Here is a 23,439-nt window from a genome sequence, read left to right as displayed (position 1 = left end):
TACATAATACGTAAATGTACATATACAATCGGGCTGATCGCACTCGTTCAATATTCGTCGAGCAGGATTGGACATTTTTACTATATTTTTTTTTCATGTGATTTTTGGGGGTTCAAGAATTTTACTAAAAGTCAGTACGCAAAACATCGACGGGTATGCATGCGATAGAGTTCGTAACGTACGACGAACTCGTTTAGTTTTCTAGTACAGTGTTTATCAAACTGTGGTACGCGTACCCCTTGGGGGTACTCAAGATTTTTTGGCGGCACGAGTTTGGTCCACAAACATTTAAATTTAAATAATTGATCTGGAAAATGGTTATTTAAGTTTAATTCATGTTAATAGTAAATATAGAAACGAATTATATGTTGAAGATGATTTAAGATTGTATTCAACTAAATTATAACCCTATATATTATAACCCTATATCAACTGTGCCAATAAAAACGAGGTCATTCTTCTCACTAATTTTATTGAAAGTAAGCTTTTTTTAATATTTTTTGTTTCAATGAAATAAAAATGTATGTACGTTTTTAAACTTCTTTATATTTATTTTAATTTACTAACTAAGAATGGATACCCAAAAAGGTTTATTGATTAAAAGGGGTACAGTGTTTATAAAAGTTTCAGAAGCCATGTTCTAGTAATTTGAATTAATGTGACGTGGAATAACGTGCTCCTACACGGTTCTCGATATGTACATAAAAATCGTCATTCTGCGTACGTTAAACGTGCACACACAAATCACGATCCATTCATATATTATAATACAATAATAATAACAACAGCAACAACAACAATAATAATAATATAGGAAACCGTGAAAATCGTATTGCCGCGTTAGAATGAACGACAACATTCTAGACGTTTTTTTCACTTAAACGCATAATACGCATTTAAAGTGATTTTGTTATGTATTTTGTAGTTATAATCGTAGTACGCTTGCGTTCAATACGTTTTTTTTTATCGGATTCGTGAACCATGTATCTTACACAATGATTATCATATAAATAAACAGGTGAAACTGTACAAATACGTATAACTCGATGTAATAAGCTCAAGTCTATCTCATAATAGTCGTTTTTTTTTTTTAACCCGAAGGTTGGTTTACAACTCTAATCTTCCATTCTGACCGACTGCTCACCTTTTATTTAAGCTCCTTATAGATTTTGACTCTTGCATCACGTTTAATTTGTCCTATATAAGAGCTCCGAGGTCGTCCTGCAGTTTTATTTTCTTTTTTCATACCTTCTAATATTATAATATGCGGCTCTTCTGGGTGTCTTAGGGCATGTCTAATCATTTTCCAATGCTTTGCTCTAATTGTGTATCTATGAACGTACGATTTTCTCCCACAATCCTAAGAACTTTTACGTCTCTCCCCCCCCCACCCGTTCTATCCAGATTATCCTTACTGTAAGTCTCCAGCACCACATCCCAAAAGCTTCTAGTTTTTTTTCAGCATAATTTATTATCCACGTTTCACATCCATACGTTGCAACGCTCCATTACACGTATCTTAATAATTCTTTTTTCGATATTGAGATGTAACCTTTTTGATATGGACAATTTATATTTCGTGCTAAAGGCAGTTCGTGCTAACTCTGTACATTGTTTAGGTTATCGGGTGCTTTTATCATCAAATATGATTTTGCTACTTAGTTGTACAATTTCCTTTACTTGTTTTAATAATTGTTGATTATCTATGAACGCATCAGCTTTTATTTTTGGGTCTTTTATGTAAAATACCAGATAAAAATACCAGAAAAATATACCAGAATAAAAAATAAACAATTTAAAATGTACGCGGATGCGGTCGAATATGTATCGCGAGGACGGAACTTATAAAAACAAACGGCATTAACTTTTTGAGTTATTCGACTATTTTATCGACATTTATGCTTTTAGTTATTTGTTCCATATTATACGGTAAAATATGATTATCTGAACGGTCTTGGCTAGCGGTTGAATGGACAACGTTTGCAAGTTTCCATTTGTCCGAGTTTGTAAAAATATTTAAAAAAGGATTTTTTTTTACCACCCACTTAATAAAAATAATTGATTACAATTTTTACTCTGAACTTTTTTCTATCGAGTGTCAGTATGAGATTAGGACATACGGGCTTATCTGGTCCAGGCCATAGTTTCGTCCATAGCGATTTTATGCATATTATTGCATTACACAAATCGTTTTCGTCACAGCAGGCGTATTGTGATTAATTGAATGTTATTAGTTTTTCTCTATAGCGTTTGTTATACTCGTTACATATACGTTACGTAAGTAAACCAATTTAAAAATGTTTTTGAAGTAAATAATATGTTTTATCTTGACGGAAGGGAATATAAATTATATTTTTCAAAATTATGTACAATTATACAATTTGTTTTATGAAAAACTATTGCTCGTCAAGAATTTAATATCTTCAAATGTACCTGGTATATATAAAAGTGAATACATTTATTTTTTCCAATATTTAATTCAACAAAAAATATTTGTAAGTACAATCAATGTGTTTGATTGATCTACACAAACTTAATTAATTGCTATATTTCTTTATAATTATTTAGAATACTTAAATGCATTAACATTTATTTGTAATGATTTATTTTGAAAATACAGAAAAAACGTATTTCACCCGTTTAATTAAATTATTTTATTTCCTAGAATAAATAAGTAATATTTTAATTTAATTTAAAATTTAAGTTTATAACACTAAATGTTGATATTTATCGATATTCAGATAAAAGTAAAGTGTAGGAAGAGTAATGAAATATATAGCAATGATGAATATTTTATCATTAACCAGTTATTATAAATGTGCAGTTGTACGATAAAGACTTAACACTCCATTCTAGGAAGAAAAATTAAGTCATATTAAAAATATCATTCGATTTTGGATGAGTGTAATTTGAATTACTTATAGACCAAATCAATTGTAATATTATAATTTATAAATAAATATTTAATTTATAAAATATTGCGCTTAAATGAACGATGTTATTTAAATTTTTCAGCTAAAATAGTTGGTACCCCCGGTCGACTAAGATTGTTTATTTTTTTAAACTTAATTAAATACGTTGTATGAAATAGTATTTATTATATTTAAAAATAACCTCTTGTGGTAAAATGTGACATAACAAAATGTTGGTTTCACCAAATCTTCACTGATTTATTTACACAAAATAGTATTTTTCATGTGTTTTTTTAGTGCAATACAAATTTGATATATGGAAATAAATTAATTTCTTTCTTAAAAAGTCATAAGTGCCATGAAGTCGGCCCAAAATAATAAAGAACTTCGAAGGTTTATTTTAATTTTATTTTGAAATATTCTGATAACATAAAATAATTGTAAAATTTCCATTCACTGTGTTTGTAAATCTCAACGGTTAATTAATTCGACTTATTGTTATTTGTTTTATTCGTTCGTTTAATGATTTCTGCACTTGATTATTGCCAAATACTAATTTACCCTATGAATATATATAGTAATCGTAGACAAAGTGTGGCGTTTTATTTTTAGCAGTTAATCTAGAATGAATATGTTAGACCGTAAAATATTATGTTAACATATAGTACACTAACTAACACTATAGTACTATAATACGAGTATATTAAAAACAATAATAAATCATAAATTAATGTCAACAAAGCAAATCTCTAAGTGTTTTTCATCGTAATAGACCATGTTATAATATGTATGTTGTAGTACGGTATGCATATTTTCCCGTACTGCTATATAAGTAGAGTTTGGGCGAAAAAAAATGAAGTAAAGGATCGTTACAGCAATGTGTTTCCACTGCAGTAACGTAAATGTCTAAGAATGTTTTAATTTACACCTCCCGTATTGTAAGAATGCGTATCGGGTTTCAACAATTAACGTTCAAATTATATTCTTTCTCCGCGGGTGTTACGTTCAATAGAATGAATAGACCGTTGTTGTTTTTTTATTAGTTCCGAGTAAAATTATTATGGAAAATCATTGGAGAAGAACAAATTCGGAAAACTTCGAAAAGGGCCGCGGTGAAAGGGTGTGTTGACGCGTTTTGGATCCGTGCCATTACACACAAACGCCTTTGCCTTAATGGCGTTTTAACGAATTAACACGAATCATCCAAAAGACGGTCTTCCGATATGATTTTTATCCCATTGAACCGATTTACAGATCTATTTATTTACAAAACTACATGTTTGAGAGTGTCGATTCAGAAGTGTACAATTTTTTCTTCGTGATAAAATTGTCCAGATACAATAACGGTTATTTTATGCTCGGATAAAAATGTCTACGGTGCGAACATCGTTTGATACAGTACAACACATAACATCCGATGGGTCACGCCGGTCATCATATAATTTACTTGTATTATTATCTTAACGTAGTAATGGAAGAACAAAAAAAAAAAAAAAGAAAATTTGACATTTTGCCATCGACGTTTTCATTTTTTATATAAAATATAATGACTAACGATAATCACTCGTAAATCGGGTGTACTGCAAACGTAAGCTGTCACTGGAACCCACAATGTTTTACCTGCAAAAAAAAAAAAAAATTTGATGTAATAACATTGGCAGACGTAGACGTTTCGTATACACTTATAGTATACTCGTACGTATAACAGTAGATGATTTCATCGTTAAACCGAAGCCTCGTCCAATATTTCATAACGTTTGATGCAATATATAATTGATAAAAACCAGTTCAATAGCACATCAAGAAAGAAAAAAAAATGATTAGCGTGTAACATTCTGATTTGAATCATTTTCCTCGTCGGCGGTATACGGCACGATCGTAATTCGGTAGGAAAAAAAATAATAAGAAAATAAAATGCACTTATCATGCGCCAATACTCCCCCAGGACCGTTAAGGAAAGTCTGTTTCTCCTTCTCCTCGTGCGGTCTTCCTACAATTGTGTATTGTCTTCTTGCGTTCCTGCCCACCATCGGGTCACGTGTTTCTCCTTCTACGCGCGTTTTCCACGAAAGGAAAAGTCAGTAGCCTGCGCGGTTCTTGCGGTTCACGCTGTTGTGTCTCACGTTTAGTTTTGTTATGTTTACGGTGGTCACAAGTTCGGACATGTTTCACGCGGTGGAAAACGCCAACTATTACATTATATTATACTCGTCGTGAAACCCGGCACAAATGGGCATCAAGTATTATTACTCGGTAAGAATGGGTTTTCTTTTATTTTTATCATCATTCGTGTCCCAAGGGAGAGACGGACATTTTTCCGGTGGATGAACTCGAAATTCTCGAAAAAAATTGCGCGCTTTACGTTTTGGCTTTTAAAAGACGGCAAATATTACCGAAACACCAAAACACATTTTTGTATTGCAAGGGATGACTTTGGTCTTTTTCCTCATTTTATATAGAATCCGCAACAGCACAATACATCGAAGAATCGAATACAGTGAATATAGCGGGAAAAAATAAAAATACCCTCGTTTTCGGTGATTGGGAAAAAAAGCTCCGTGGTAAAGAAATTGTCCTAGCGTTTTCAACAATGGGGATGTTGTCAGCGCAACTCGTTCCAGTTTTGTTTTTACGTTCTAAACAATATTGAAAAATTCATCACGTTCCTCTATTCGTATTTATATTGACATTATTGTTTGACATATATTTTCTAAAAATCACATTAGATAAATTGTTTAAGAACAGTTTACATGACGTTTCCTTTACAAATTGTATTATTATTTCGAATACATATTCGACGATTTATATCAACCAAAAGCAACCTACGCTTACAAAAAAAAAAAAAAAGAAATCACTAGGGAAAAAACAAATATATTTCAAATTTTTTTTTTCGTTAATCTAATCTGGCAGGCGTTTTTTTAAATCCCCGAGACAGGGTGAAACATTTAAAATAGATGTGAGTTATATCGTATCATTGGGAAAAATATTTTTCAAGTTCCGTTAGCGAATTCCTCCGTGTCGGGATTTATTTTCGAAGTAATTGCATACATCAAAAATAAAATATTTACATCTTACCGTTACTTCAGCGAATTTATAATACGAAATTATGTGGCGACGGATGAACACTGCGGTTTCTAATCACGTCAATCTCTGTAGTTCGACCAAATGTGTTCGTTACCGTCACGTATTGCGCGTGATCAGAGAAAATACAGAGGAAAAACATAACGTAAACCGTCGCTAAAATATTTACACGCATGCGCGTTCATGGATATTTTATTTTTGTACGCATTATACGAGTTGAATAATAATAATAACGATGCAACAGACAATGTGATACACGGAAACGTTATAATGTTTTTCGATTTGAACGGTTATTAAAAGTGATACCAATTGAATGTATCAAAAAATGAGATATTCGCGAGTAAAATATTTCGTTGAACTCTACGAATCGATTTCTTAGAACGTTAAAAGCGTTTCATTAACACCAGTGGAGACACGTCGGTTACGCAAAATCTGTCTATTGCATTCGTTACAACGTTCACGTAAACGTATCCGATTTCAGCCGTCGTCGCATTGCTGTTGTGTCGCATAATATTACGTATACCAGGGTTCGGCAAGAAATTTATATTGGAGTTCTAAAGATTAAAATAATAAATCAACAAGGTCCACTGAAAACAATCTTTTTCAAATCTTTATATTTTAAAAATAATTATTTGGTTATTACAATTCATTTATATTAAAAATTACAATATAAGGAATTTGAAAATAAAAGTTTACAGTATCCAGAATATTGCCTTCCACGGTCCGGATTCGGACCACGGTCCGCCAGTTGCCGACCCCTGACTTATAAAATGTACTTTGTTTTTCCGCTAACGCGCGGACAATGGAACCGTATTTTAATAATATCTCGCGCGTGCGATTTTTTTTTTTTTGTTTGTTTGTTCCATCGACGACAGCTGTTCACCGTTTGTTTCGCGGTGCTGTTCATCAGTTGCGGTGCGTCGTCGGCAGAAGAGGAAACGTTGGACGCTTCGTATGAGGAGACCAGGCTGCGGTCACTGTTCGACGATGAAAGCACTCTGGAGGCGACGCACGTCGATCACGGTATCGGCGAGAGCGGAACGTTCAAGAGCAGCCGGCCTCTGAAGCGTTTCATCGTGCCGATTAGCACTACGGACCTGGGTCTGGATATACCCATCGGCAGACCGTACTTCATGCAGCCGCAGCTCCAAAAGCAGAGCCAGCCGCAGAACCAGCACCAGTACCAACCGCAGCACCAGCAGCAGAACCAGCAGCACCACCAGCAGCAGCAGCAGCAGCAGCAGCAGCAGCAGTACCACCACCAACAGCAGAGCCAAGGTCCCGCGGCGGAACACTTCGGGTTCGGGCCCACATCCCCGGGCGGAAGCGTTAACGGGGGTGGCGGCGGTGGTGGTGGATACGTTGAACAGTCGGAAAGTTTCTACCAAACAGGTGGAGGTGGCGTCGGTGGTGTTAGTGGCGGTAGCGGCAGCGGTGGTGAGAACGTCAATTTCGACAAGAATGAGTTCACCGACTTCGTTCCGTCCACCGGGTTCCGTTCACCCGTTTCTCCATCCGTCCCATCGTCTTCGGCCCCGTTCTCTTCCTCGCCCCAGCACCACCCACCGTCGTTCTCCGCCCTGCCGCAGCAGCTCCACTCGTCCCCGTCTCCGTTGTTCGACGAAGGGTCCAGCGGTCAGATGTCGTTTGACCCGACCGGTTTCGACCACGACTCGCCGTCCGCCGGTTTAGGTTACCCGTCGATCAATGGCGGCGGATACGACTTCCATCACCAGCAACAGCAGCAGCAGCAGCAGCAGCAAGCGCCCGTCATACACAAGTCCATTTACGTGCACGTGGCGCCGCCTGACGACGAACCACCCCGAAAACAGCGCGTGATCATGCCCAACGTGCCGCCCAAGAAGAACTATCAAATCGTGTTCATCAAGGCGCCCACGCCGCCGTCGCCGATCGCGCCTATCATACCGCCACCACCGCAGCACTCAGACAAGACGCTCATCTACGTGCTGCACCCCAAACCGGAAGAGATGCCACCCATACACGTACCGGCGCCGCCGGTCACGCAGCCACTCAAACCCGAGGTGTACTTCATCAAGTACAAGAACCGCGAGGAGTCGCATTCGGCCGGCGCTGGCGATTACGGGTCCGGCCAAAGCGGCGTGTTGCCGTCCCCGGGCGAAGAATTCGGCGGCGGCGGCAGCAGCAGCGTCGATTCTTCCGGCGGGTACCTGCACAGGCGATACGGCCGGGAAAACCAGTCGCCGTCCGCCCTTTCGGTGACCACTAAGTCGTCGCCGTCGTCGTCCAGTCAGCCGTCGCCGACGTCGTCCGCGGAGGAAGTGGTGGACGACGGCGGCGGTGACGACGTGACGACGTCGGCCGGACAACGGGAAGCGACGTCCGAAGCCGCCGCGGCCGTCGACTACTCCACCTCCGGCGAGACGGAGGTCGGTGAACTGCTCCGGGGCGGCTACAGCACCGAGTACAACGACGCGTCCGTCGACAGCACCAACCTGAGCGAGACGCACGTGGTGCCGTTCACCGACGCACCCAAAGGCAAAAACGGCCATTGAACCCCTACCCTCCTACCCCCAATGTCCCGTAATCGCGGGTTCGGTTCCAAATCGAACCGGCGTCCCGTCCGCGTGCGTGCAGCACAGACCCACCCGTCGGACGAAACACCGCTAACGTTTAACCACTTCGCCACCGCAGAGGCTAATATATATCGTTTTTCGTACTGCACCCTCAAGGATTTTGACACACTCTATTTTCAAACGTTAACAGTAACGAGTAACACGGTTAAAATAGTTGGTATTTTAGATTTTACATTTAAAAAAAAATGTAAAATTAAAAACAAATGCCATAGTAAGAGAATAGAACCAAAACTCACTTTTTAATTTCGTATCGCACAAAGTGTGTCGTACTGCACACAATTTTAGTTTCTGCGCCACAGTAATCCTTATCGCCGTATCACAGCACCGCCGGCCGATCGAACGTTTACCGTGGACGCATTCTTAACGGTAGTAACCCGAAACAACGGTTACGTCTCTTAACGATGTTAAATTATTATACCGGTACGACGAATTTCACAGACGTCGGACTTGGTTGTTTTTTTTTTTTTTATTTTGTTTTTTTTCCTTTTAAACGATAATTATGCAGTTCGACGACGGGGTACCGTGTGATCCATGTTTGACGTTTCAATATTTTTTTTTCCGTCACCGTGATAGACTACAGGGCGTTTAAAATAACGTTTCATATGGTCGTGCATCGAATACGTCGTGGCGCAGGAAAAAAACAATAATAGCCACCGGCGTAACCGTGACGTCAGGCAAATGAATAATATTAATTGTTATAAGTACACATGTTATTGATAGTCCATATGATATTCTATGCGCATGTACAACCATATGGTTTTTGTTGTATCGAATTTTATGTAACGTGTATTATTATTTTTTAAATATAAAACTGTTGTAATTATTATCATTTATATTGTTGGAATGTTTTTCGCGAGAAATCTTCCGTTCTCGCCGATCCGCTCGTGTACATGTTTTGTACTTTTGTGTGTTTGCAGTGCGAGTGTGGCGCACGCCAAACATCGCATATTGTTCACTATTTGTTCGATTGTTATTGTTGTTTGACACACGTTGTTCAAACGACCTGTAAATGCACGTGGCACGTGATAACAATATCTCTATGCACAATACTCCTGTGCCCAACCCCGAGAGGGTAAAAAAATTGTAATATATGTTATTGAGTTTTTTCGTTTTCTCGTCGGCGTACATATTACACATTTATACGTACGCTAAAATTGAAAAATGACAATAAACACAACTGGTGTACAATTCACACACACATATACATTTGTTTTCCCCGTTACGTTATCCATAAAATGTATGTATTAAAATTATTATTTTTATAGCCAAAAATATGAATGCGATATTCCCGTTTTTTGTCTGAGATGCTATGAGATCTAAGATGTACTCGTGACACACAACGACAGAACGTGTTAAGTCGTAATGGAGAAACGAGCTATGGAATACGTGTAGAAATTAGTCCATCAAAGTTTTCGCATACAGGGCTAAAAGTCTATTGATTTTTTAATATCGATGTGTACTATTTTCTTTTTTTAACACTTTTCGAGAAAAAATTATCATTTCAATAACTACGTTACTAAATTAAAATACGTAATAAACGTTATTTATGAATATAACTCGTATACTTTGGAGAATTGAGAATAATAATAATAATAATAATAATGATCATGAGACGTAATTAAGCATCTGTTAAGTAGGAAATTATAAGACATAATTAAGTTTTGATTAAAGCTATTTTCCGAATTTCTTTGCGAATATTAAAATAACTTAATTGTTTTTTTTTATGTGTAAGTTTTTGATAAGTATGAAAATGTAATTTTGTTTTATTATGAAAAAAGCTATTCATTAATACAGTAAAAAATATTAATTTTTTTATACTTTGAACGAAATAATAAATGTATTGGTTTTACCCATGGTGTGCGATTTCTTTTTTTTTTATTTGTATATACGATTTCGATTTGAAGGATCATCAAAACCATCGGGGTAAAAGATAGGAATTAATATTAAGTTGGTATTAGGGGTCATTTTAGGTATTTTCCAACAGTTTTTTTAATAATTGTCAAAAAATCAATCACAAAAAAAAAACGCATAATTTATGGTCTACTGGTTTTCTACAAAATTGAATTTTTATTTTCATCGCAACTTAGAAAATAATAATCATAGAAACTTAAAATGTTCACTAATGCTAACATGTAAACATAACTATTTGCTATAAGCAGTATAATTTTTAAAAGATTTATAATTTTGAGCAATTTATAGATATTTAAAATATCTATAGAATAATTTGAGTTTAGAAAAATGTCTTGGAAATATAAAAAAAAGTTTCTCGTATATACTTTTTGTTGGTTTATAAATATTTTATGAGTGTTTGAATATTAAATGTTCACAAAATTACAAAATCATGAAAATCCGCTACATTTTTACGTAAAACTTTCAATTTGAATACTTACAAGTAAGGCATTGAATCTCTCATAACATTTTCTTTAAAGTAAAATAAAAAAAATTTTCCGGGAAGTCGCAACAAATTTGTCCAAGCGATAAAAAATGCAATTTTGATGAAATTGAATATCTATTTAAATTAATTTTGATTACACAATATTAGTAATTTGATTATTATTCTATAACATGTATTAATATTTGCTACTCAAAACTTAGTAAAATTCTTTCGTTAATTATATTTTATATGGTCAAGATATTCGATGGATATAAGTGTATTTGGTTAATTTATTATTAAGAAGAGTACTTACAGAGTATTTATATACAATAAAAGTAATTGTATCGTTATTAATGGATATTTTATCGTCTCAAATACATTTTCGTTTAATAAAGATATATTGGGTAAAACGTATTTTATATTTTCTTGAACAAATAAATCAAGTTTAACAAAAACTTTCAGATTTTTATTAAATTTTTATTTTTAGTTGTTGAATTCAGTGATTTTGTTCGGGTACGGAGGGCCGCCTTCAAAATCCGTAACTGGTAACTAGAATTATTTATACTTGCGTTCAATACACTACGGAAATTGTTTACTTCGTGTTAAATGTTAGATGTACAGGAACATTACTCAACATTACTTTATGCGTTATAAATCAAATTTAAAAAGTAAAGTTTAAGTCGGACAATTGTGCTTGGAAAGTAAAACAGTCAATAATAAAATTAAAAAACATATTGCCTTCGCAATAAATGTTGGACAAACGTTTTGTTATGTAGTCTTCATAATAATAATATAGTTATACTAAATAAATGTCTAGTTACACACTTATTGTAGTAAAAAACGTACATAAATTAAAAAGAAAAAAGATGACAACCAAACTATTTCCTCAGACCGTACTCGAGAATATGGAATTAATTATTAATAATTAATATTGTCCTTTTGTGTGGATTCTGCCATGAATAAAAAAATACAATGACGATTGTAATCACGTTTATTTTATTTATTTATAATGAGCTTGAACTGATTGAATATTTTATATTCACAATGTGACTGATTATAGATCATTAAAAATTCGTTATGGATTCAACTACGGAAAAAAATATACAGAATTAGGTCTTTCATTAAAAAGCCCTAAGCGAACTGGTTGTTATCAGTGTTATAAGTGTATTTCAAAATAGTCTATTGCTTTAGTTTTTCTATATTTTTTCTGTTTGTTTTATTTTGTACAAATCCATGTTATAAAATATCTACAATAGATTGAAAAATATACCTTTTTTGTCTGAAATTGAAGCTACACAATTATAAATAAATTTAAGTACGGGATTGAGCTTTTATTTGGAAAATCTAATTTTTATTATTATTTTGCTAGTAGAGAAATAATCCCATTGTATTTGAAGAAAGAATAATTTGTCATTTTGTTTTAAAAAAGATAATTTTATTTTTTTTATTTACTTTGAAGATATTAAGTTATTTTATTTCCTTCTTAAATTGAAATAAAAATGTATTATCTTCGTCAAATGTACTGTACATGAATATACATGGAGTAAAAAGTAGTTTTTTTTATATATTTATTAACAATGTAAAATAAATGACAACATTGATTTTTAAGGTAGTATTGTCGATGCAAGGAAACCGGCAATAAAGAACAAAGGCTTTTCATAAATACGTATATTATTATTAAATGTATTGTAATATTATCAGTATCAGTACAAAAGTTTCTGAAATGTTTATTTTCCATCTTATGGGCCTAAAGTTACAAATTACCTACACTTTGAAATTGTTGAAATCAGATAGTTGATAAAATTGTTTTTGTTTTCACATAAAAATGTTCAATTCATTCAATTTTAATCTTTTGATTTATATCGAGCCTATAAATAGGTTTCTTTACATACAACATTCTGGGTAAAAGATTTATCTTCAAAAATCTGAAAACTTAGAATGTACGACAACTGCAGGATTAAACTCTGCAAACTTTGGTAGCATCTTATATTTAAATATTCCATATTATTTAGTGTGATGTATTGATAACGCAAATATAAAAAAAAATATTTAAATAATATTATTGAAAGTTTGAATTTATTATTTGAATCGTTAAAATTATTTATTAAAATTAATATAATCGAAAATTACAACAAAATTGTATTCATGAAATTTATTTTCTAATAGCAACAACATTTGTTTTTTACTTAACGTATTAAAAATTTTTCGTTGATAAATTATGGTTTTATAGTGAATTTTAGAAAAAATTAATCTTGTAAGATTTTATCTAAATATACAAAATACCAGAAAGTTTTAAAGTTCAGTATATTTTATTTTGATCAAACTTATATTTTTTTAACAAACTTTGTACCATAAATGAAAATATAATTTTTTCTAAAATGAAAATACTTACTCTAAGATGCTTCATTAAAAACTTAGAGTTTATTCATTTGTCTACCCCCGTGTTGGCATTTGTTTCACGCACGGTTTTTTTTTTTTTTTTTTTTTACTAACTTTCAAAATGTATAAGATTACATTGATTTATTAAATCTTCCGATATTTAATTAGATATTTTTGGGTTTTGTAGTTTTATGTAGATTTATACAAGGATAGTATTTATATTTGTATTGTCAATTAAATATAAACAAGACGGTTAAATTAAACAATCAAATTTTCTTTTTAGTCTATAATAAATATATAATTCACGGGTCTTTTGATTTTTATTAAAAATAAGATAACCATAAACAATATGCCTAATTAAAAAAAAAAAAATCTGTATCTATAAATTGTGATAAAACCGATTGCAAAAAAAGTAAAATAAAAAGTTAATCAAATTGAAATGTCAATTCTTTGACTTATTGTAGAATAGTGTTCTGTTTCGTTGTACGAAATTAATCATTCGTATTAATATAATATTGTGTAACTGTCAAATATGGCTACTGCTATGTTGTGTACTACTTTATAATAAATTGTGTTGTACAAATATTGAAATGCGCTTTTGTCCAACATATAAAATATACTGTTTACTATGATCACGATCTTATTAGCTACTTCACTATACTTGTATGACTCGTTGCGGAAAGCGAATTCAAGTAACTATCTTTGTACTCATGTTTGACACGTAAGGTGACAGAATAACATGATACAACTACTGCTCAACTATGAATATTATTGTTAGTAGTACGCAAATATTTTATCGATGTGTATTATATGTAGCATAATATTTACCTTGCCATCGTCATGATCGATAGTCTTTTCGTAAGTCGATCACTTAGTCGAAATTTTCTACCCAACACACCCATCATGTCGACAACATAGAACCGAGTACCGAGTAACCGGAATCGTTAAAAATTGCTACCAGAAAAACTGTCGGATGGTTAATAATTATTAACAAATCAATTTTTGGCCGAACGATAATATCGGCATATAACACTATTAGTATAACAGTGATTAACTGTCCACAGAAAGAATACTCATTTGTTCGCTGAATATAATCAAACTTTGCCTTCAGTGAGTATATTTATATCGATTCCAATTTCAACATTACCTCGGTAAGCCAATATTACTTTATCCGAATTATCACAGGAAAAACGATGAAAAATAAGAACAAAGAATCGTTGAAAACACCATCAGCAAAAAAAAAAAAAAAAAACTCAACGTCAGGTTCCAAATTTATTCGAGCTTGAATAAACTTTAACATGTTCCGTCTCAAAATCAAAGAACTAGCCGATGATTGAGGTTCAGCCGATGGACTTGTATTTTATATGAATGGACCACAGTGCATTGATAAAGTATTTTATAGCTAACAACGTTTCGTATTACTCTGATGTTGATTAAAATAAATTAAGCATTTCAGAGTGGCTAACGGAAACATTTAAATTACCATTAAAAACTGATAAATGACTATAATTAGTGTTTTGTTACCATAAAACGAAGTGAATATAAAGACAGAATAATTACGGTTGCAGGCACCTAGTCCACCGTGCACATTCAACATTTCATTTTATGTTTATATGTATGTTTTTTATACTTCTTTGACCAACTTAATTTGATTAAGCTCGAAAATCAGCGAAACTACATTACAAATCCGCTTTTCTTTATTGAATTGATGCCAATTATATGGCTACTGTAATAGTAATCGCAATAATACGTGTGTCCGTTATGGTGAAGAGCAGACTTTGCGTGGTGTCAAGAGATCGAAACGAATCCGTGAAACGTGTTTCGTGTACGATGTCTCACGTCCAGTTTTAATTACAAATGTTGCCAATCTCGTGAAAGCCTCTCGAAAGTAAGAAAATCGCAGTACGGTCATTCATTGAAGACCAAGCATACTCATCACGATACATATCAAATTATTAATGACATAAGTATACTAAGACTCTCATTAATGCTTACAGTTATTCTGTCCTCATCAGCCTAATCCAGCGTTTCTCAACCAAGGGGTCGTGAACACCTTGACTCGGGGTCGCGCAGGTCAAAAATAATAAAACGCTGATTTACAAAATGTACCTTTTTATTTAAATATTTAAGACTTTTAAAATAATTTTAAATAAATAATTAGTGTGATCTTTGAATTTGTTTTACATTTAAAAGTTGCTTAATTTGTGGTTCAACATCTGAAATACATAAAAATAGGTTATTTTCTAGTGATAACAAACGATTTTTGTATTTAGTTTTTATTGCCACCATGGATGAGAATCCTTTTTCGCATAAATAAGAAGTAGCGAACGGAATCAAAATTTTCAATGCCTCTGTTACCAAACTTCCATATTCATTTTTCCGGGCAATCCAAATCTTATTTAAATCTTGAGATGCAAATTATAGCTGTAATGTCTTATCAGCTGATAATTCTATCAGTTGGTTGTGAGTCTCAACTGGTAATTTGGTAACTGCAACAATATTTTCATCAAATGGATTAAGAACCCATCTTTTTGAGAAGTCGTTGTCGTTACATGAGAAATATTCGAATAATTGAATTTTCAATTCTCTTAAATGTGTTTTCATGGTGTCCAAAACACGATCAAGAATAGGACTTTTTAAGTTTACATTTTTTTCAATGTAATTTGTTGTTAAAAAATTTCGTTTTTCGAGACGAATGATCCAAATACCAAGTTTTTTGATAAAAGCATTAACATTATCTGACATTATTAGAATGTTATTTTCATGGCCTTGTAAACTTATATTCAAATCATTCAAATGTGAAAATATATCACTTAAATAAGCCAAAAATAGTAATGTCTTGGAAAAAAGTTAAAAATGTGTCATTTCGATCTTTAAAAAATATTTTTAATTCATTTCGCAACTCAAAAATCCGCGTTAAAACTTTTCCTCGTGACAACCACCTAACTTCGGTATAGAAAAGCAGTGACTTGCGCTTGGAGCCCATTTCTTCACATAGTGTGGAAAACAATCTGCACTGCAGCGGTCGACTTTTATTATAATTTACTATTTTTACAGCTTCAGATAACACATCTTTTAAATTATCTGGCATTTTTTTTGCGGCAAGTGCATGCCTGTGAAGAAAAGAATGTGTCCATTCAATATGTGGCATTAATTCTTTTAATTTTACTATTAAACCACTATTTTTCCCTGTTATTGCTCTTGCGCCATCAGAACACACTGAAATACATTTGTTCCAGTCCAAATTTTTATTTTTTGTTATTTTAATAAATAATTAAAAAAGACTTTGTCCAGTAGCATGACCTGGTATTGATTTGCAAAAAAACATATTTTCTTTAATTGTCCCGTCACATTCGTAGCGAACAAAACATAAATATTATGCCGTTTGTTACGTCTGTTGATTCGTCAAACTCAATAGAAAAATACTCACTTGATTTTAGATTTTGTACTATTTGATTGTGCACATCGGTTAACATTTCATTAATTCGTCTTGATATTGTGTCATTTTGAAAGTGGAATAGTTTTTAATTTGTTTGCTTCTTCTGCACCTACCATAATATTGACCATATCAATAGCAGCGGGTAGAATGAGGTTCTCAGCAATCGTGTGCGGCATTGATTCCCTAGCTACCCTAAGTGCTACTAAATATGATGCTTCAAGTGTTGCGGTGTTATTCTGACTTGAATTAAGAATACAAGTTTGTTGATTTTTTAAAAAAAGTGATTTACGCTCAAAACAATCAATTGGTTTTTTTTACTAAAAGTGGGTGATTTGTTTCTAGATGTCGAATTAATTTTGAAGGTTTCATACTTTCTTGAGATAGAACTTGAAAGTAAACAACACATTGTGGCTTATTATCATGTGAAATAAACCCATATTTTAAATACTCATTGTTATATGGCCTGAATTTTTTTTTCGCTGGTTCACCAGAAGTAGACGGAGCATTACGTTTTGTTATATATTTATCCATAATCATTAATTCAAATTACACAAAACTAAAAAGACTCACTAAAAATCAACTTAATAAACGCAATATCACATGCGTTTTATAACACGAACGACGCGCCACTGTCATCGATAAATTAATCGTTTCATAACACACAAAAATAATATTAAAAATAACAATAATAAGTAGTCGATTAAATGTAGATATCTCATCAATAAAACGGGCACTACTCCACTAATGGAAACTCTTAACGATCCGATACATAACTTTCAAACTTGATAAGCTTAAGTTACTAGATATGGTATTTATAAATTGGTATTTAAAATGTTATATTTCGTTTGGTTATTGATAGGATATTTTTATTGTTTAAATTTTTACCTAACCTAGATGGAGGGGGGGTCGCGAAGTGATTGACTATATTTTATACCTATTTTGGTGGTCGCGACACTAAAAAAGTTGAGAAACGATGGCCTAATCTAACCTAACGTATTGATAACACCGAAAATGTGCATAATAATCACATGCGATTGGTGTTAAAAAATTTAACAAAATACTTTACTTTATACTTATCAACGGTTTGGACAGGTTGATAATTATTTCTATACTATTATTTCTGACTAAAATATTTTTGTCGAACTTGTTAAATAAAATCCGGTGTTAAACAATTAAATTTAATCGTTATTTAATCATTATTATTAATCTCATGTGTTTTGCATGTAAGTATCAAACAATACTTTGGTAGTAGATTATGAACTAAAAATATATTGAATTATAATAATTTTAAAGTAAAAAAAAAAAAAATAACGTAGCTTTTATTTCACTGACAAATCTTTTACCGAGATCGTTGCGAATTATTATGAATCAAACGAGTGGATTTCTGTTGGTGGGATCTTATTCAATTCATAATTATATAGGTTACTTTTTTTTTTTTCAGTAGCGGCTCTTAAGACTAGCCCTCCAAGTATATACTCCTCCATCTATTTCTATCCTCCGCTACTTCCCTCCATTGCAAATCAGCTTCTATTCTTTCAATATCTTTATTAATACAATCTTCCCATCTTAAGCGAGATATACCTAAGGGTCGTTTTCCTGCTGGGTTGTTTTCGATTACGGTCCTTATAATTGATCCCTGTTTCCTCCATGCATGAATTTCTTTCCTGCCCATTTCAGTCCTCTGAGTGAGATTTATTTTGTGATCATTTATCTTTATCACAAAACATTAAGTAATATACCACCAATACAACCGATTCTATTTTCATAAGTTAAATTAAAATTATAATTGACATATAAATTATTCTTGACTAGATCTAGAATACGAGTGAGTTATCGTTTTGGCAATTACTTATTATTTATTGTACAGAGTTCAATATGCAAATATATTTCTCAGGGTTGGTTAAACACAAACACCGGTGTACGTTCATATACAGTTTACATAACGTTATTAATGTTAAACGTGCCTATATTCATTTCAGCATACATTTATCCATCATCAATTTTGAATATTTTTAAATTTGATTTTTCTATTGTCAAATAGTTTGAACAGATAACCGACTAATTTTAAAAAGTACATAGGTACTTTTCTAGAACTTGATCAATTCTTTCATCACGTTTCAAAATGTTCGGTTCGTAAATAATATGACTTAAATAAATATAAACTTATATTTTAGAATTGAAAAAATCCTTATAAGTGTCATTATGTAAGTACTTAATTTTCTAATTATACTACCATTAAGTACTTATTTTATAGATTTAAATTTAACAAAACTTATAAAGAAATTAAAAAGTATAAGTACGTAAAAAAAATCGTGCAGATATACGTTTTAATAAATCTTCATTATTTTTGGACAATTTCGTCTGAATTCCTGTATTAAAACCGTTTTTCTTGGACCATGGTTTTTGTGCCCAAATGTAGTACAATTATACACTATTATCTAAATATGACGAGTTAAAGTAACCGGAGCATGACGAGTACGTAACATGAACATTTCTGGTGGATAACCTTTTTTATTATTATTTAATTTTTGTTTGATATTATTATGTATTATATTCTTAATTTTTAACAACATTTTTAGTGAAATTTATTTTCTCGGAAAAAAAAAATGCATAACTTTAACAATAGGCACTCGGAATATTTTTATATTTTATTTAAATGTATCCGGGAACATATTATTATTAATGCATTTTTTATTTGTGAACATGTGAATTATAAAATTTTTAAAAAGAAAACAAATTTTAAAGATGAAAAAAGGAAAAAGATTAATGATTTTGATTACTTTAAAAATTTTCATTATTATATTATTTAAAACGATCATGACGTAGAACTGTGATAAAAACATTGGTTCTAAAGTGGTAAAAATAATTTTCACCTAAAAATATGTTAATTAACTGTGTATTTCTTACATTTCTCAGTCATATCTAAGTATTGATTATTTTGTTTGTAATAATATGAAGCTATAAGATTTCATACTCTAAATGTGCAGCAGAATTTTTGTTAAAAATAAAATCTCTTATACGTTAGTAGGTAAGTACAATTTGAATAAATATTAAATGTAATATTACCGCGTTAATGTTTTAGTATTTAATATTGGGGTTCAGTAATAACGATGGTATATGTATATGTATATGTATATTCAAATATACTTCAATTATTTTTCGCATACATTTTACACGTACAGTGAAACCTGACTTAACGGACACCTGTATATAACGGACACCTCTCTTAACGGACAAAATGACCAGGTCCCGGCAAAGAGATAGGCATTCTAATGTATTTTGACCTGTCTATAACGGACTCCTTCTATTACGGACACGGACACTAATATTTAATCCCACAATTTCATAACGGACAAAAATACATACATACATACACACACACAGTTGAGGTAATGCACGACATGTGGTTATCTATATATTATATCGATAAAACGTTTTCCGGCTCGACAAAAGGACGTGTTGGCGTTATTGAAACAGCGTCGATAAGGAACGCAATCAGGTCATTCAGTGAAAACACGACCAATTACATTATCGCCGATTACGATAACGCTAATTGCGAGTACCTATTGAATTTATAAAGTCCAAGATATCCAGATATAAATTGCAATACGTATAAATGATAACCATGAGTATCAAACGTTTTTATTCAGTTTCTATCGGTTCGCAGTCAGAGTTGCAGTCATTTTTTCCTTAGCAATGCCACCTCCCGTGCCGCGTAAAGCTTTAAATTTAAAACAAAAGGTGGATATTATTCGTTTTAAAGACTCTAACGGAGGTTGGTCTATTCGTAAACTTGTCGACAAATTTGGCATTGGTAAAACGCAAGTGGCCGAAGTTTTAAAGAATAAAGAAAATATTTTACGTCGATACAACGAAAATTCCATAAACGAAAAATCTCGCCGATTCCAGAGGAACGGGCCAGGTGAATTTATTGATAAAATTGTTTTAGGGTGGTTTAACCATGTAAGAAATAAAAATGTGCCTGTATCTGGACCAATCATTCAAGCAAAAGCTTTAGAAGTTGCCCATGAAATCGAGTGTGATGATTTCAAAGCTTCCAATGGCTGGTTAGAGAGCTTCAAGGTAAGTTTTTTAATCGATTTGCGGAGAATCAGCTTCTACAAATCTAACAATTGTTATGAATGAAAATCGAAAATTTCGGAAATAGTGATAAGGTATGAGCCATAAAACATATTCAATGCTGATGAAACTGGTCTGTTTTACCGAGCATTACCAGACAAAACGTTTTCTTACAAAGGGAAATCATGCTCTGGTGGAAAAATAGCTAAGGAACGTTTAACTGTTCTTCTATGTGTCAGTATGTCCGGAGAAAAACTTAAACAACTCGTCATTGAAAAAACTGTCAAACCAAGGTGTTTTAGAGGAATTTATGTTAGTAAACTGGCAGTAGAATGGAAGGCGAATAGTAAAGCATGGATGACTACTCATATAATGACAGACTGGCTTCAACGACTCGATCAGCAAATGAAAACTCAAAACAGAAAAATTTTATTGTTTCTTGACAATGCTACATCACATGCACATCTGTCTTTGGACAACGTAACACTTATTTTTTTTCCTCCAAATATAACATCAACTTCTCAACCTTTAGACCAAAGAATAATAAAAAATTTCAAAGTTTTTTACCGTAAGTTCGCACTACAACACGTTATTGCGAATCTGGAGGACGCTCAAAATGCACACGACCTGACAAAGCAAATTGATGTTTCAAAAGCGATTACATGGGTGAAAAAAGCGTGGACACAAATTTCTTCATTAACAATCACATATTGTTTCAAAAAAACAGATTTTCCGTCGAGTGAACCTCCAGAAATCGAAAATGAAGTAAATGGGAATGAGTTAATTGAATTAATGGCGCTTCTTCCGTTGCCTAGAAACGACGATTTGACACAATAGACAGTAATTTGTCTACAGAATGTAGCTTAGATGATATTGCTATAATTTTAGATGACATTCGAACTGAATTAAATCCCGTGGAATCCGATGATGAGCAAAAAGCTGATGACCAACTAGAATATTCTGAAATTAAGACGTTTGCAAATTATTCAGAAGCTCTTAAACAACTTATTCGTCTGAAAGAATTTTATTTAAATAAAGGTGATGAAAAGGGATTTTCATATGTGAGTGAATTAATTATCCATCACGAGTTGGAAATGACCAAATCGAAGTTCAAAAAACAAACATCAATTGAATCATTTTTTAAGAAATAATTAATAAAGTTATACAAATATATACATAATTGTACATATAATAAATAATTAAAATAATAATAATTATAATAGATATTAAAAAAGATTACACCTAATACATATTATAAAATATAAAACAATACAAATGTACGTAAAAATTGTAATTTTTAAAACATTGAAACCTGTCTACAACGGACAATTATTTTGGTCCCGTGACTGTCCGTTATATACAGGTTTCACTGTATTTATTTTATTTATTATGTAAACATACTCCGTACTATTTGCTTTGAAATCCAAAATAATATAAAAATTCTTGCACGCGTTTCATTATACAGATTTATACATGTAACGATATTATTTCTGAACTGTACATTTTGAAATATCCTATAACGATATGACTGTTAGTAAAATTATTTAAATTAATTTAATTGTTTTGACTTAGAGGAAAGTATATTGTGGATATAATAGAAAATATGTTGCACAGCATTAAGTTAAATATACACGAATGAACAATAAGAATAAGTAGATTGGTCACAATTGTGAGTTTTTTTTTAATTATATAAATAGTAAAAAAAAATATTATATGCAATAAATGTATTGTACTATTCATGTTTAATGATATTAAATATAAGAATTATTTTGTTTTGTGTTCCTTACTGACGTTATTGTTATTTTTGACTTGGTCATCTTATATCGCAATTTCCGTAAGTAATCCGTTTTAATAATATGACACCTTGTACCATTTAGAGCGAAATAATAATGCCGGACAGTGACAAATTTTGCAACAATGAAGTCTGTTACGTCATCATTGACTTATCGTATTCTTGGAAAACGAATCATTTTTTCAACAATTACATAGTAACCTTTTTAAATGCAAATGTACTTTGTTCTATTTATTATTTGAAAAAATGTATAACGTTTGAAATCGTTTCCGATTGTTGGAAAAGATCTGATTAAATCACCAAATTCGATTTATTTGTTATTTGATTTAAAAAAAAAAAAAATAAATAAATATGCCTTCGTTTTTCGTTTGAATATTTTAAAATTATGAAATATTTATCTGTTGATATCGTATTATGTATAAAGTATACATCATAGAAGTTTATGTCAATGTATTATATAATATAATAACAATGAAATGCATTACAATAAAACCTAAGGTTGTTTTGATAAGGTCTGTTATGTTTGTGCATACTTGTATTCTTTATATGTAAAATAAATAACTTAAATATTCCAATGTGTATTTCACCGAAAGTATTTTATTTAATTTATGACCGATGATGATTGATAAAATAAATCCCTAATATCATTGTATATTTCTTTTGATTACAGTTGTAAATAAGAAATGGTACTAATAAACCACAGTATGCACTATTATTATATATTATTATTATTATTATTATTATTATTATTATTATTATTATTATTA

At 32.1% G+C, this 23,439-nt stretch overlaps 4 protein-coding genes across 9 annotated transcripts in view; 3 read left to right on the top strand and 1 right to left on the bottom strand.

Annotated features, from left to right (window-relative positions):
- Positions 1-23,439, bottom strand: part of LOC112688636 (somatostatin receptor type 5-like) — a 256,452-nt gene that overhangs the window by 76,412 nt on the left and 156,601 nt on the right. Inside the window, exon 4 of one of the 6 annotated variants that reach the window (XM_025561939.1) lies at positions 4,468-4,532. The exons of the other annotated variants lie outside the window; for them this stretch is intronic. The gene's annotated coding sequence lies outside the window, so the exon portion shown is untranslated. The remainder of the gene's footprint in view (positions 1-4,467; positions 4,533-23,439) is intronic. 6 annotated transcript variants of the gene reach the window in all.
- Positions 5,010-9,437, top strand: LOC112688628 (putative uncharacterized protein DDB_G0291608). The gene is made up of 2 exons (XM_025561917.1): positions 5,010-5,165; positions 6,869-9,437. Exons 1-2 carry the CDS (start codon positions 5,142-5,144, stop codon positions 8,525-8,527), a joined length of 1,683 nt encoding a protein of 560 aa, XP_025417702.1. The 5' UTR covers positions 5,010-5,141; the 3' UTR covers positions 8,528-9,437.
- Positions 20,497-20,946, top strand: LOC112688897 (tigger transposable element-derived protein 4-like). Its single transcript, XM_025562315.1, has one exon. It carries the CDS (start codon positions 20,497-20,499, stop codon positions 20,944-20,946), a length of 450 nt encoding a protein of 149 aa, XP_025418100.1.
- On the top strand, positions 21,121-22,031 carry LOC112688890 (tigger transposable element-derived protein 6-like). The gene is made up of 2 exons (XM_025562306.1): positions 21,121-21,645; positions 21,696-22,031. Exons 1-2 carry the CDS (start codon positions 21,121-21,123, stop codon positions 22,029-22,031), a joined length of 861 nt encoding a protein of 286 aa, XP_025418091.1.

This window comes from Sipha flava, unplaced genomic scaffold (genome assembly GCF_003268045.1).
Source record: "Sipha flava isolate LNK unplaced genomic scaffold, YSA_version1 111_pilon_pilon, whole genome shotgun sequence".
NCBI classification, from domain to species: domain Eukaryota; kingdom Metazoa; phylum Arthropoda; class Insecta; order Hemiptera; family Aphididae; genus Sipha; species Sipha flava.
The sequence above is the reverse complement of the archived record's forward strand: the minus strand, read 5'-3'. Positions and strand labels throughout refer to the sequence as shown.

Coding starts and splice junctions, on each gene's coding strand:
- LOC112688897 (XM_025562315.1), top strand. CDS start 20,497: ATGCCACCTCCCGTGCCGCGTAAAGCTTTAAATTTAAAACAAAAGGTG.
- LOC112688890 (XM_025562306.1), top strand. CDS start 21,121: ATGTCCGGAGAAAAACTTAAACAACTCGTCATTGAAAAAACTGTCAAA. Junction 21,646..21,695: donor CTCCAGAAATCGAAAATGAA/GTAAATGGGAAT, acceptor TCCGTTGCCTAG/AAACGACGATTTGACACAAT.
- LOC112688628 (XM_025561917.1), top strand. CDS start 5,142: ATGGGCATCAAGTATTATTACTCG. Junction 5,166..6,868: donor GCATCAAGTATTATTACTCG/GTAAGAATGGGT, acceptor CATCGACGACAG/CTGTTCACCGTTTGTTTCGC.